This window comes from Emys orbicularis, chromosome 9, assembly GCF_028017835.1.
Source record: "Emys orbicularis isolate rEmyOrb1 chromosome 9, rEmyOrb1.hap1, whole genome shotgun sequence".
Taxonomy (NCBI): domain Eukaryota; kingdom Metazoa; phylum Chordata; order Testudines; family Emydidae; genus Emys; species Emys orbicularis.
This window is the reverse complement of record NC_088691.1, coordinates 19895178-19911493: the sequence shown is the minus strand read 5'-3', so window position 1 is coordinate 19911493 and position 16316 is coordinate 19895178. Positions and strand designations below refer to the sequence as shown.

At 41.7% G+C, this 16316-nt stretch overlaps 1 protein-coding gene across 1 annotated transcript in view; it reads left to right on the top strand.

Moving 5' to 3' along the window:
* Positions 1-2367, top strand: part of ATP7A (ATPase copper transporting alpha) — a 47234-nt gene extending 44867 nt beyond the window's left edge. Inside the window, exons 21-23 of the mRNA XM_065410981.1 lie at positions 279-396; positions 977-1079; positions 2091-2367. Of these exons, the coding sequence (XP_065267053.1) occupies positions 279-396; positions 977-1079; positions 2091-2367 (498 nt within the window). The remainder of the gene's footprint in view (positions 1-278; positions 397-976; positions 1080-2090) is intronic.
* Positions 2368-16316: the final 13949 nt, after the last annotated feature.

Below are 16316 nucleotides of genomic sequence, written 5' to 3'. Positions count from 1 at the left end.
TGAGCATTGACCTTTTTTAGCAGGGTTGTGAGTTCAATCCTTGAGGGGGCCACTTAGGGATCTGGGGCAAAAATCAGTACTTGGTCCTGCTAGTGAAGGCAGGGGGCTGGACTTGATGACCTTTCGGGGTCCCTTCCACTTCTATGAGATAGGTATATCTACATATATTTTAGAAATGCTCAGTGCACAGTATTTAGGTTTGAAAACAGTAATATGATAACATTTCATATGTGACATTAGTTTTCTTTGACTTTTCCTATAAACACTTTAATTTGCAGAACGATTTGTTAGATGTGGTGGCAAGTATAGATTTATCAAGGAAAACCGTCAGAACAATCCGGTTCAACTTTGTCTTTGCTCTAATTTATAATCTCGTGGGAATTCCTGTTGCTGCTGGTACGTGAGTGTTCTGTTGTTGTACTGATGTGCTTTTTTAATAGATGATTGCAGTGTTTTTTCTTCATAAAATGGTACCCATCATTCTTGCCTGTGACTGATTATCAATACAAGTTCTTTATCTTTAGAGAGATGGTGGTGGAGTAGCAGGAAACTATCCCCTATTATGATATGGTCTGTACATCAACATATATTTAAGAGAAACATTTTGTTGAATGAGGTGTGAAAAACCATGGTTTTGACTCCATTAAGAGAATCCTTTATTGCAGGGAAAACAAGCTATGTCTACACTTGAACTTTCAGTTGTATTTTAACCCATGCTAGATAACCCATGTTAGCTAATACAGCTGTAAATTCTAGTATAGAAATGACAAAATTATTATTCCTACCTGTATTTCTGTTTTGCATACACTAGAACGTACACACATGTTTGTTAATGTGTTAAAATGCAACTAAAACTTCATGTATAGACATCCATAGGGACACTTGCTTGGTTGTATACAGTGCATTAAAGGTACTGTATAAGGAATATTCTGTTCTTATGTGGTTTATCTGGAATCAGCGCTGGTTTCTTTCCTAGGTGTTTTTCTGCCAGTTGGGATCGTTTTGCAGCCGTGGATGGGCTCTGCTGCAATGGCTGCCTCTTCTGTTTCCGTTGTGTGTTCTTCTCTGTTGCTAAAGCTGTAAGTGAAAAATTCTGTATTTATTTTGATTTGCAGTCACAGATCTCTTAGTTTAGAGGCAGAGGGGTCTAGTGAACTGGGCACAGGATGAAGAGTTAGAGGCTCCTAAACTCTAATCCTAGCTCTGGAATTCAGGCAAGTCCGTCTTTAGTAGTGGCTGTCTTCAGGCCGATCACCTTCTCAACACACTTCCTTCTTGGTTTCTTTTTTATCCATTTTGCTTCATCGAAGTAGCCAGTCGATCCAAAATATGTCAGGCAGTTTTGTTAAACATGTGAGTTTGAACTGCAACCCGGCCAGGTGCACATAATGGGAACTATAAAACTCAGTAGTGCACTTAGTATGTAATAACTCTTGTCATTGAAAATCTGTGGGAGGTTTTGTTGCCAGATCACGCTGGCTTTTTTACAGATTTTGTGGCTATGATGCAACACAGTTGGGAACACCACACCTACTGGCATTGAGGACTTAACAGTATGAAGTATTGCAATAAACAATACTGTGTTAAATGCCATGGCTTGTTTTATTTCTTACCCCTCAGCCAACTTCAATGGAGAGCTGTGGTAGATGTGATACCATATAGTGTGGGAACCAGCGAGTGCAGGTGTCAAAGGGCCATGGGTAGAAAAGGCGATGATTTCCTAATTATAGTAGAACACTTCCATAATGCCTCTTCCGTTAACAAAACCTGTAGATGCATTCTACCAGGAGGTACCTGGGAATTTCAACACCAGTCAAGCAGTTAAATAGAAGTGGTATGAATCTGCTTTGCTCTCCCTTCCCCTTCTGTGTACTGTTTTAAAATAAAGCTCTCATTTGGTATTAGAATCAACCAAAAGATGAGAAATTAGAAGTTTTTAACACTGCACTATGTATTCAAATTATGAATGGCAGTGGGTATTAACTGTACTGATTTGTACATGAGCATCTGCAGTAGTTTCTTTCCACATTGAGTTGTTTCTATTCACAGTTACTGCCAACTAATTTATACTGGATTTTTTTTCCCCTTAGCTACAAGAAACCAAATTATGAGAAATATGAGCTCCGTGCCCGTGGCTATATGAGACAGAAGAGCCATTCGGAAATCTGTGTCCATGTTGGAATTGATGATACTGGGACAGCTTCTCCCAAACTCAGCCTAATGGATCAAATCATCAGTTACAGTAGAGCCTCACTAAATTCCCTGTTCTCAGATAAACGCTCCCTCAACAGTATAGTTCTCAGTGAACCAGATAAGCACTCACTTCTAGTAGGAGATTTCAGAGAGGAGGAAGACACAGCATTATGAAAAGCTCTTAAAAAGATACAGTTGGCTAGAATTCTGTATGCACTGATAAGTTCTGGAGGTCTGAATTGTTTTAAGGATTTTCCTCTTATCTTCTCTAGGTTTTAATTGCCCAATTGTACAGGAAAGAAATTTTTTTTTCATGTTTTAAACACTGAAGCTGGTCCATTTATTTGCAGTGACCTTCCAGTATTTTTTACCAGACACGGCAAAGAAAGAAAGGGCAGTGGCAGCTGGAGCCTGCAAGTGAAGCTGGATAATGTCACTAAGAAGCTATTAATGTCACACTATTTTTCTAGAAAATGCTGAAATACAATTAAGAAAACACACAGGGGAACCAGAAATGGAGTAGAGGACTGACCAACAGGCAATTGGGGACAGTTTCTTGATGTGTAGCATGGTTAATATGTTTGCTGTATCAAAGATGTTGATGACCACAGCTGTAAACACTGAAAGTGCTCTTCATTTGCAAATGGATGTGCCTTATTGCATAACGTTTGGGATTACTCTCATTTATAACCTATTCCATACAAGAAATTGTCCTGCAAAATCTTAGATATTTTTTTTTTTTTTTTTTTTAAACCAAATCCCTTGCCATCTCTTCTCCCTTGATCTGGATCCTGGTCATATGTAGAGAGAGAATTGCGGGAGCTTGGGTTTATTTCCCCCCATCTTCTCCCTGCTTAACTTCTTTCCTTTCTCTGTACACTCGTGCGACTGAGATTGTCTGCTAGAAAGCACATTAAGTACACACACAGTGGGTTAATGTCTTGCCTCTCTGAGCCTCTGCTAGCTCAGAAAACATACCACCTGAGATTTCTCTCATGCTCATCTGAGGAAGTAATAGGGTATGCTACTACCTGAATTATTGGATTTTTTAAAAAGACTGTTAGCATTCAGTGTAGTTATTAGTTATCAGCCCTGCCAATTCCCTTTAAATGAACTGCAGTGATTCATACTGATGTTATAAGGTCCACCATTGTAATCTTTACAATTACGCCTTCCCATTTAGGTAATGTTACCACACAGCGTTTGCTCTATTTACTACCTACTGAGATAATGTCAATTGCTTGTAAAGATGTTAATAGTGTACCAGAGATGGCCCTGAAACAAAACCCTGGTTCCCAACCACCTCAATTTGGGAATATCCAGATCCAGATTTTGTGAATTGGGCCCACCGTCACTTGTTACAATACTGAATTCTCAAAATTAGATTTTTGATTGCTAATCATAAATCTTAAAAATGAAATTTCTCACTGAGAAAGCAACTAGGTGTTTATCACCCATTTACCTCCCTGGAATATTGACTAATCTGCAAATTTTATTCTTTAAATCCTTTGCTGAGAGAGCTATTTAACAGTTTACTAGGTAAATAATTATGAGGAACTATACCATGAAGTCTAATCCATGATGTGAGCATTTAATTCTCATTTGTGTTTTTCAGAGAGGTCAGCACATTTATCAGAGAATAGACACAGAGAACAGTAAATGTTAGTGTTCTAGTTTTTAAGTTGGAAATCACAGATAATGCACACATAATGTATGTAAAATGTCAAAAGCAAATGTTTGATATATTGTATAATTTTCACTACTGAAGTGTCTCTCGCTTCATAAGGGAAAATATCAAAATCTGAAAACAGGAAGTTTTGTGCAGCAGAATGTTGTCCCTAAGGTGTGATCAGAGAGTATTTTACACATATCGTAATGCTGAGTGCAATATATAACTTTTTTGTTGTTTCCACATTAAAGAGAAAATTAGGAGTAGGAAAACACCAAATCTCCATTCAAGAATTTGGTTTCATGAGATCACAAACTGATAAGATTTTAAGAAATATTTCAATCTAGATTATAGCTATATTTGTCCTTTCTAGTGTCAGGAAACTTTAATTTATGCTATAGTAAAGACATTCTATTGTGTGTTGTTCTCAGTCTTGAACAACACAGCTATTTTTGATTAGTGGATGAATTGTTATGTAGAAACCAATATAATACTACCATGCAGCATTTATTGCTTTAAGTTCACATAAATTGCTTCCATGATTCCAGTTTTGTTTTTCACCTACCCTCATTTTCAGAGGCTCTTTCTGGCAAGACTCAGCAGGTCCAATGGAGAGTATTCTGCATGATTTGTTTTCTCAAGGAAGAACTTTCACATGGCAGCAGCCTCTTTCTTTATACAAGAGAACTTGTTTTTGAATTATGCTAGTAATTGGTCATCTTCTGTTTGATCCTGCAACGAATATGATTGGGCCCTGTCCTACTCAAAAATGGGAATTTTGCCACTGACTTATGTGGGAGCAGGAACAGGTTCATAATCCTATGCTTATGACATCTGTTGCATGGGAAAAAATATCAAAATTAAGACTTTTACTTCAGGAATCAAGAATGGTCACTTAGGACAAATCCTGGTTTTAAACTCTTGGTTGGCAGTTAGCAAACATATGGTAATGAGAACAATTTATTACTCAATGTTTAAGATGAATAGATGTGGTTAAATCTGCAAGTTTTCCTTGTATGAAAGTCCCCCTTTAATGCTTTCTATATGATTAAAACCAGTATTTGATCCAATTACTGCACATGCACAGTGGTATCCAATACTAAGAAGCCCCTTATTTTAATCAGGTGACTGGAAATTTGTTTTGCACTTGAATGAATATACATTGCATTGACATACTCAGTATTGTACATCTGGTCCAGAAAATCTGAGTCAGCCTTTTTGAAAACCGTTTTTTTCCCGGTAAACGTCTGTGTGGGAACTTGCTGAAATTTTAGAATGTTTATGTTGATGCCTTGTGAATAAAATATTTCATGCTATGCTTGAAGTTGAAAAACCAAAATGTTTTCCAGTTTGAATGTACAGTGGAGGTGAAATAGCATAAAAGGTAAAATATGTGCAACATGTAAATGTGCTAATTTTTTCTGTAAATACACTTTGCTCCTGTCTATGGACACCTTGAAATCATGTGATTATGTGTCATCAAAACCATTTTAAGATATTCAGTTACAAATGAAACTATGCATCAAACTAGTTTATTTATTATTATTATTTCCTGTACTGTCATTAGATAGTAAGACCTCTGGTTTTCTTAAAAAAACAAAACAAAGCCCTGAAAATAATCAGTCTGAAATTTTACACTGGATTTACCAGTAAACTTTTACAAATGATACAGGCATGCCTCTTATTACATGTAATCAATTTCATACCAAAAGGAGCTGTAAGACCAACCAAGTCAGAACAGAAGCAGGGCAATGTTTAATTACATGAGCCGATAAGAATATTTTGTTTTATGGCCAAGAAACCAGAAGTTCCAACCAAATATTTTTAACTTTAGAGAAATCTTTTTTATTAAGTTTGGTATCAGAAAAGGAATGGTGAACAATTCTGTGAAATACTAATTTTAGTACTGTTATGTCTCTTTAAATTTACACCTATATGTATGTAATATTACATTTATAATTCTGTCAAGACTGTGCCTTCAACTTTATAATTATAATGTTGTCAAAATGTAATGTCCAATGCCTGGTTTTTAAAGTGCTTTCTAGAATTCCATTTCTAATACTCCTATTGTGAAGTTGGAAAAATATCGTTGCCAGCTGCATTTGACTGCTTGCTAATCCCTGCATTGTTGTGCTTTACTATAAAGCTTAAAATATATGGCCTTTAGAAAGGATTCTTCATTCACCCAAATAGGGTTGCTTTGTAGCATATTTAGATATTCCACATGTAGTGGGTCGGCATTATGGAACCATCTGTCTGGCACCACATGCTGTTTCAACCTTGCTCCCTCTTTCCAGTTTCATAGGTGACCCTCTTATTTGGGAATGTGATTTACTGTGAATCGGGATTTTTTTTTATTTTTGTCAGCTCTGCCATTGGTCTGCTACCCTATATGATCTTTGGCAAGTAATTTCAACTTTCTGCCTCAGTTGGTCCAGCTATAAAATGGGCTGGGATGCTGTGGGCATGGTCAATTAATGTTGGTTATGCACACTTTGAGATTCTCGGGTAAAAGGTATCTCATAGTATTATTGCAGACTGGAACCTTTCATTTACGTAGTCACCCCATATCCAAAATAAACTGCTAACTAGCATAAAGTTGTACTTGAAGCATCCTAAACAGAGAAGAAATATAACCTGAGGGCCCCTGTGTGAGGTCATGGCACTTCGTTCTGACCAGGGTTTAAGTCTAAGTCCTAGATCTCCGCAGGTACTGTGCATGGCCAGAATGATTGCTGCAATAATTCAAGGGGCACAGAATGAAAGATGCAAGGACACAAAAATGACAGGCAATGTGGTGGAGGGTTGCCATTGAGTTCACTGGCTAATCTGCTGACTTCCACAGTATAATCTCCCAAACACAACATTTAAAATAAAAACAATAATAGAACTGCCTCTAACATTTTGCTACCTGCAAAATACACCTCTCCACCTGAGGCTTCTTTCTGTTCCCCTTCCTGTGATTGCTTTTCCAGCATCATGCACACTTTATCCCTGCCTCTATGAATGTATAAGTAAAGGCATTGTTGGCTGTGAAATATTTCTCTCTTTTGTGAAAAAGTCAGTTGCTTGATAAGTCCTCTCTGTCACCCTCAGGCTCTGATCCTGCAAAGATCTAAATAGGTGCTTAACTTCTGCATGGTAAGGTGTCCCATTGATTTTATTGGGACTGCTTACAGTGTGGAAAGTTAAGTGTGTGTGTAAGGCTATGTCTACTCTGCACTTTTGTCGGAAAAACTTTTGTTTTACCCACAAAAAGTGCCAGTGTCGACAGCGCTTTGTCGACGGGAGAGCTACCGCCCCTCATTGAGGGTGGCTTTATTTTCATAGAATATCAGGGTTGGAAGAGACCTCCAGCAGGTCATCTAGTCCAACCCCCTGCTCAAAGCACGACCAATTCCCAGACATAGAGTTACCATATTTCCACAATAAAAAAAGAGGACACTGGGGGGGGGAGCCCTGCCCTAGCCCCACCCCTGCCCTGCCCCCCCATCCACTCCCTCCCACTTCCCACCCCCTGACTGCCCCCCTCAGAACCCCCAACCCCCCCCTGCTCCTTGTCCCCTGACTGCCCCCTCCTGGGACCCCTGCTCCTAACTGCCCCCCAGAACCCCACCCCCTACCTAAGCCTCCCTGTTCCTTGTCCCCTAACTGCCCCCTCCTGAGACCCCCCCCACCCTAACTGCCCCCCAGGACCCTACCTGTACCCTGACTGCCCAAAACCTTATCCACACCCCCACCCCCAGACAGACCACCCCCCAACTCCCGACCCATCCAACCCTGCTCCCTGTCTCTTGACTGCCCCCTCCAGAACCTCCCTGCCCCTTCTCCGACCCCCTGGCCCCGTTACCATGCCACTCAGAGTGCTGCGGAGCGGCTTGCTGGGCAGCAGGGGAGGAGCTCCAGACTGCCGGAGGCCCGATACGAACGGCCGACGATCTGCGAATGCAGGGAGGGGGAGGGAGGGAGAGAGGAGGGGAGTGATTTCAAGCTACAGGGGAGAGGAGGGGCTCTGGCTGCCAGAGCCCCATGCGAGTGGCAGGATCCGGCCGGCTGCCCTGTCAGCCGCGCGTGCTCTGCATGGGGGGGGAAGTCCGGACATTTACAAATTCCCCCCGACGCTATTTTTAACTCAAAAAAGCCCGACGTGTCCGGGAGAATCCGGACGAATGGTAACCCTACCCAGGCAGATTTTTGCCCCAGATCCCTAAGTGGCCCCCTCAAGGATTGAACTCTCAACCCCGGGGCAAGCCAATGCTCAAACCACTGAGCTATCACTCCCCCAAGCTCTCTTCTGCCAACAAAGAATGACTACACTGCATACCTTACAGGGGCATGGCTGTAAGGTGTGCAGTGTACACATAGCCTAAGTCTTTGCAGGGTTGGGTCATTAGCTTTCCTTTAAAAAAACATTAGCACAGGACTCCTGCAAACAGGTCTGCAGGTGCAGATCCCCATTGAAATTAATGGGGTGCCACGCACATAAGTCTGTGAATTTTAGTGCAGGGATGAGACCTACATTTCTAGCCATTGGGGTGGTGAGGCTTGTCTACACACAAACTGAAACCAAACTAGCAACATTGGTTTTAATTCACACCTTTAGCTATTTTGGTGCAAGTCTGTGTGTGGACACACTTATTTCAGATTGACTGTCCTATTTTGTTGAGGTCTATTTTTTTTACCAATTTAAATTAACATAGAACATTCTTATTCCAAAAGAAGTGTCCACATCGATTTGCACCAAATTATCTAAAGGTGGGGACTAAAACCAATTTCTAGTTCATTTTGTGTATGTGTGTGTGTGTGTGTGTGTGTGTGTGTGAACAAATCCTAATCTTTCAAACATGAACTAAGGAGTAAACCCCTGGAGGCCTAGTGGTTTGGAGTAACCTAGGAAGATTAATTTGGTCAAAGAGGTGTGTTCATCTCTTCATCTTCATTTGAAACACTGAAAGACAGAGTAGATAAGATTACATGGCAGTAGGATCTAAAGAGAAGAGGCCAGCCTCACTGTAACCACTGTGGATTGCTGTTTACAGAAGATGGGCAAGAGAAAAAGCGAGAACTCTTTGCCTTTAACAAGAATGCTGGGAGCTGCCTGAAGGCCACCGAAGAGAACTGCCTAGTCTGTCTTTTTACTTTTATGGCTGTTTTGACTGAGTGTCTCCCCTTCCATAATGGATTTCATCCTCACAACTAGAGTTGGGCAAATGACTCTACATTTGCTTGCATTTGTGAAAAATCAGAAAATAAATGCTGTTCTTCCCATAAACCAAAAATTCTAAAAAAAAAATCACCAAATCAAAAAAGTTGTCAAAAACTTAATTGCAAACAAGCCATTTTGTTCAACCTGACAAGAACTGTTTCATTTAGTTTCTTCACACTTTTTTTATCATAAAAGCAAAGACACTCTAGAAATGTAGGGTTGGAAGGGATCTCAAGAGGTCATCTAGTCCAGCCCCCTGCACTGAGGCAGGACCAAGTAAACGTACATCATCCCTGACAGTGTTTGTTCTTTAAAATCTCCAGTGATGGGGATTCCACAACCTTCCTTGGAAGCCTTATAGTTCTTTCGTATGGCTTGGGTAGGTAGCAACAGCTATAAATTTCTATCTAAGTTTGATAGCCAGCACATTGCTGAAGCAGTGAGCTGGTGAATGTCCTTCAGGCCCCCGGCAAAAGGTCGAAGGGGACATTCAGATAAGATGTGCTCTATTGTTTGTGCCTGGTGACCACAGTTGCATACAGGTGTTTGCCTCATTTTCCATTTAAAGAGGGTTTGTCCACATCTCCCATGAGATGTCCTGATGCGATTCAATCTGCACCAGTCTTTCCAGCATAAATTAAAACCCAGTGGTTCCTCAACAGGATCAATGACGATTTGTTTGTTTTGAGTGGTCAAAGTGCTCCATGTGACTCTCCATTGAGCCTCAGCATCGAAGTTGGGTGTAAGGATCTTGATACAGTTCCATAGAGCGTTGTGGGATTTTAATCTCTTCTTTGACAGGTTCTGCAGATCATGATGCAGTGGGATCCTCGTATTTGCATTGATATGAATAAGAAAGTGAGATGTCTTAGCAGCTCTTCTAATCTGTGGAGGCTGGATGTGCGATAGGACCAGGAGCCAGTCAACTGGAGTAGATTTGAGCGTCCCTGACACTATGCGCATAGCATTATTGAGTTGTGTGTCAAGGAGCTTAGTGTGACTTCTATGAGACCACACTGGTGCACAATATTCAGCTGCAGAATATACCAAGGCAATTGTTTTCGTAAGGTCTGTGGACTGGAGCCCCATGATGTTCCGGCCAATTTTCTGATAAGCACGACTCGAGATCTGACCTTATCTTGGGTGGTCTCGAGGTGTTGTCGAAAGGTCAAACTCCAATATAATGCCAAGATACTTTGGATTAGCTTCTTGGCTGATCCTCTCATTGTAGAACTGCACATCAAGTTTGGTATTAGCCATTTTATAGTTCAGATGGAAAGCAATTATCATGGGGTTTTTTGTTTTGGATTAGGCCTAAATTTCCAGCATTGGAAATAATCAGCCATAGTGCTAAGGTCTCTGGGTTAGGGTGCAGCTGATGGTATGGAGGCTTGTATACTGAACTGCTAGGGCAATATCATCCGCATACATGAATTTCCTTGACTCCGTCACTGGTATATAGCCTTCTAGTCAGGTTAGATAACACTGCTCTACAGCCAAAATGCTTCTGAAATAAATGTAGTCAAACTTTACTAATTCTGGGTCACTGAGAACGAAAATGATGCTTAAAATTGTTGATTGGCTCTAGTTTTCAAGATATGCTATTGGGTCAGTATATACGACCCTTGACTTGGGAATGGCGGAGGATAAGTGAGTTATAAAGGGAAGGGATCTCAATTTAAACCAGAAATGACTAAAATACATCTTTGACTGGATCTATGAATAAATCTATGACTGGGTTTGGACAGTATTTGCTTTTTAGGCAAAACAATGAATGATGCCATCTGAAGCTGGTATTGCGTCATACATGATATGAATTGCATCATGTTATTCCTAGAAGTCATGGATGATGCAATCATAACGAAGCTTACATCACTCTGCTGAACAAATTGCCCTATATCAGCTCTAGAAATCATACAGTGTCGTGCTCTCTTATTTGTCAGTGTTTGATTTTGCAAAGGGACACATTTCTGTTTAGCCAAAGTGAGCAGAGATGCCTCGTACTTGTGTGAACAGTGCAGATAACTTCTGCTATGTTTGTGGTGAAGTGACTTTTGCATCACAAAAGCGCAGTATAACCACTATGGTTAAGACAGCCTATCACCTTTATTTTGGCTGCAAAATTGGAGATCAGGACAAGAGATGGGCCCCACACATATGCTGCAACACTTGTGCAACAAATCTTTGCCAGTGGTTGAACAGGAAAAGGAAATCTATGCCTTTTGCAGTGCCAATGATTTGGAGAGAGCCAACAGATCATACCAGCAATTGTTACCTCTGCATGTTGGGAAAGGTGTGTCAAAGAAGAAAAAGTGGACTGTGCATTATCCAAACATTCCATCAGCTATATGCCCAGTATCCCACGGAGAAGGACTGCCGGTTCCTGATGCACCAGAATCACTCTCACTTGAGTCAGACGAGGAAGAGGAAGAGGATGAAACTTCTGGTCCTGAACCATCAATGTCACAGGACCCACATTTTCTCCCATCCTCCTCCTCTGAACCACACCTCATAACACAAGGTGAACTGAATGACCTTGTCAGGGATTTGGAACTACCCAAGAGTAAGGCAGAGCTGTTGGGCTCCAGACTACAGCAGTGAAATCTCCTGGCAGGTGATGTTAGGGTTTCCATGTTCCGTGACCGTCAAAAGGATCTTGTCCCATTCTTCTTCATGGAAGGTGATCTTGTAGCCTGCAACAACATCGATGGTGTGATGGCAGCCCTCAACATCGTTCACGATCCAGATGAGTGGAGACTGTTCATTGATTCATCGAAGACGAGTCTTAAAGCTGTTTTACTGCATAATGGCAATGTTTTGCCATCAATTCCAGTTGGTCATGCAGTCCACATGAAGGAAACCTATGACAACATGAAACAACTTTTGAGGTGCATAAACTATGACCAACATCAGTGGCAGCTTTGTGGCGATTTGAAGGTTGCTTGGTCTGCAGACTGGATACACAAAGTACTGCTGTTTTCTCTGCGAATGGGATAGTCGTGCAAGAGATTCTCACTACATCAAGAAAGATTGGCCACTCCGACAGTCATTGGAGCCTGGGAGGAAAAGTGTTCAGCATCCACCACTTGTTGAATCAAGGAAGATTTTGTTACCACCCTTACACATCAAGCTGGGTCTGATGAAGAACTTTGTCAAGGCCATTGACAAAACACAAGCAGCTTTCAAGTACCTCCGTGGAAAATTTCCAAGGTTAAGTGAAGCTAAGATAAAGGAAGGTGTCTTTGTTGGTCCTCAGATTCGTGAACTTCTTCGAGATGATGCATTTGACCATGCACTGCGTGGCAAGGAAAAGACGGCATGGAAAGCCTTCTAGTTAGTGGCAATAAATTTTCTCGGAAACAACAAGGCAGACAACTACAGGTTGTTGGTGGAAAACCTCCTCAAGGCATACAAAAGCCTTGGTTGCAACATGTCACTAAAGATACATTTTTTGCACTCTCATCTCGATTTTTTTCCACCGAACTGCGGAGCAGTGAGCGACGAGCACGGCGAGCGATTTCATCAGGACATTGCAACAATGGAGAAATGCTATCAGGGCAAATGGAGCCCATCAATGCTTGCAGACTATTGCTGGACAGTGACAAGAGATGCTCCATTTAATGAATACAAGAGACAAGCCAAGAAGTGCCGAGTAGACACTGAATAGGACTAAACTATGTACAGAATAGTTTTTTGCCTTTTGTTTCATAATAAATTTTATTTATATAACCCTTTTGCTGATTTTTAAAGTGTTACATAAACAGGACAGGTGAAATATTATCATGTAAAGCGACCATAAACACATTAAAAGACCTAGGTTTACAATTTATGATTAAAACTCTACTATCTACACAATATACATAGACATAAAATGTAAAAACTTAAATATCTTAGAAACAGTAGCCAATCAGTTGTTTTAATTGTCATATTTGAATTCAGCACATCAAAATACATAATAAATAGCACATTTTATCTCTGAAGCAGACGACTTCTCAAAAATTGTAGACCAGTGTAATAGGAGAAATGTTCTAATTCTCCCTTGTTGCAGATTAAGCCCATTCTTGTCCTACCTTCAGTGGACATGGAGAACAATTGATCACCGTCCTCTTCGTAACAGCCCTTAACATATTTGAAGACTATCAGGTTCTCTGCCCCCCACCCTCGCTATCATTTTTTCTGAAGGCTAAACATGCCCAGTTTTTTTTTAATCTTTCCTCCTAGATCAGGTTTTCTAAACCTTTTATCATTTTTGTTGCACTCCTCTGGACTCTCTCCAATTTGTTCACATCTTTCTTGAATTGTGGCACCCACAATTTGGACACTACGGCAGCTAGTGTCTCACCAGAGCCAAGTAGAGTGGGACAGTTATCTCCCTTGTCTTACACATGACACTCCTGTTAATACACCCCAGAATTATATTAACCTTTTTTTACAACTGCATTACATTGTTGACTTTTATTCAATCTGTGATCCTGTAGCGGGGCAGTTACCCCGCTCCTGAGAGAAAAGGCTAGGCTGATTGGGGAAGCAGCCACAGCTGGCCCTATAAAAGGGCTGTGAGCCAGGAGCTAAGTCGGTCTCTCTCTAGCAATGCAGAGAGAAGGACCTAGCTGCCTGGGTGGGAGCAAGGTATCAGAGGTATAGAAGTGCTGGAGAAAGGCGAGTTGGGGAGCTCCAGCCTGGCAATTCCCCAGGCTGCAGGCCTTGTTCAAAGCCTAAAGAGAGGTACTGGGCTGCAGGGAAAGGGAGCAGGTCCAACCCCTGTCCCCCCCCCCCCCCCCCCCGCGATAAGTGGTTTACAGACTGTAGTTTGCCCCAGTGAGTGGGGGCTAGATGACGGGTAGCCACTGAGGCAAGGTGGGGATAGAGAGTTGGGGGTTCCCCTGGGAGGGGAGATCCAGACTGTGGGTTACTGCTGGGGGCAGAACCCAGAGGAAAAGGAACACCGGGGTCTGGGAGAGACATGGGGGCCCTAAGGCAGGCGAGACACCCGACAATAGGAGGTGCTCTGTACGCTGGAGAGCTAATTCCCAGGATAACCAGCAGGAGGCGCTGCATCAGTGAGTCTCGCTTCACTACAGATCCGCTATAAACCCCATAGCTAGTTATTCCGTTTTGTATTCTTGCATTTGATTTTTTTTTTTCTTCCTTGGTACCTTGCACATGTCTTTACTGAATTTCATTTTGTTGATACCAGGCCAGTTCTTCAGTTTGTTAAGGTAATTTTGAATTCTAATCCTGTCCTTTGAAAGTGCTAGTATGCAGTGTGCACTCCTTCTTGACCTCCAAACAAGTTATATACATTCTTGATGTATAATGCATTAACTCTTCCCTTTTTTCCTTGCCTATCCTCCTTGAACAAGCTATGCTTCTCTATACCGATATTCAGGGCTGCCCAGAGGATTCAGGCGGCCTGGGGCAAGGCAATTTCGGGGGCCCCTTCCATTAAAAAAAAAAAGTTGCAATACTATAGAATACTATATTCTTGTGGGGGCCCCTGCAGGGCCCAGGGCAAATTGCCCCACTTGCCCCCCCCCCCCCCGGGTGGCCCTGCCGATATTCCAATCATGAGATTTATCTCATCAAATCTGTGATACCAATTGTCATAATTCAGTTTATGTACGAATACTACCAGCTGTTCCTGTTTATTCCCCATATTCCTTGCATTTGTGTATAGACATCTAAGATGTTGAGCAGATTTCCCCCACTGTTATCCTGCTTGTTCCTATGACCCTACTGAATTTTTTCATTTCCCTGACAACCCCCACCCCCCAACATCTACCTCTGTGTTATGGTCACCTTTTTTAATACCTGTGTGTGGGCTTTTGTCATCTTCCCCCTTTGAACCTAGTTTAAAGTCCTCCTCACTCAGTTGGCGAGTAGGTGATTGAAGATGCTCATCCCTTTCTTGGTCAGGTGGACCCTGTCTCTTCCCAGCAGTCAGTTTTCTCAGAACAGAATCCTACTATCAAGGAAGCCAAAGCACTCCTGTCTACACCAACTGCGCAGCCATGCATTCATCTTTAGGCTGCATGTGTCCCCTGTCTGGGCCCTTATTCTCAACCAGGAGGATGGATAGGGGAAAAAAACCTGTGCACCCAACTCCTTCACTTTTGCTCCCAGAACCCTGCACTTACTGCTGATCTGCTCAGTATCATACTTGGCAGTATTATTAGTGGATGATTTGGATGTGGATGATTACCATGGAGTAGTGGTCAGAGAGATGGATGAGCCTTTGCAAGCTTTCCATAAGGTACTGAAACACTTATAAAATACCCTTATCATACAGAATTGAGCTCTGGATATAAATGCTTCACTAAGGAAATCTACTGTGGTTTATGATCATATTGTAAGGAGTCAGATCTCTCCTTGGGAGGGTCTAGGTATAAGGTGAGTGTGGTTGGAAAATGTGTGTGTGCACATTTCAACTGGGTACTGACATCCTTGAATGTTACTGTATATTTTTCCTTGTGATGTTTCATAGACAGGGCCGGCTGTGGCTGTGTGCGTCATCAGCCCCCACGTGGTAAAAGGAGTCAGCATCCACCATCAGTGTTCTCTGCTGATTCATCTTAGTTTCTACCCGAGGACTGAAAAAACATGATTTTTACAATGCTTAGAATCCTAAAAATAAATGAACACTAGGTGCTCCAGAAACTGCTGTCTAACACATAGGACAAAGCTCGTAATCAGTGGATCATTGTGTGCATATTTGGACAGGGCTTTGAACATGTAGTATATTTAGACAATACAATACTTAGAAATGTGACATGAACGGAAGGCAAGATTATCTCAGAGTATATATGTTTTCAACTCTTCCTACAGCGCTGTGGACATATTAATGTGTAATACACTAGGACTTGTTCTGCACATGAACACCTCTACTAAAGACCTGTAGAAGAGCTCCATGAAGCTTGAAATCTTGCCTCTTTCACTAACAGAAGTTAGTCTAGTAAAAGATAGACCACCTTGACTCACCCTATCTAAAGGCATTTATTATGCATTCATACTTTTACACAGGCTGTGACAGTGGAAAAAAGAAGTGGCAGAATTAGTTCTATTAAGTTCTCACACACACAGAGCATGGAACATCAAACAGGCTAGAACTAAATGTTTCAGACTGGGGTCTGTGTGCCTGTGATCTCTCTGGTGAAAGAACAGGGTCTTTACACACTCATCACCCTGAGCAGAACACCCCTACCTCCACCTGTCACTGGTGTTTAGTGTGTTGTTTCTATTTAGCGTGTG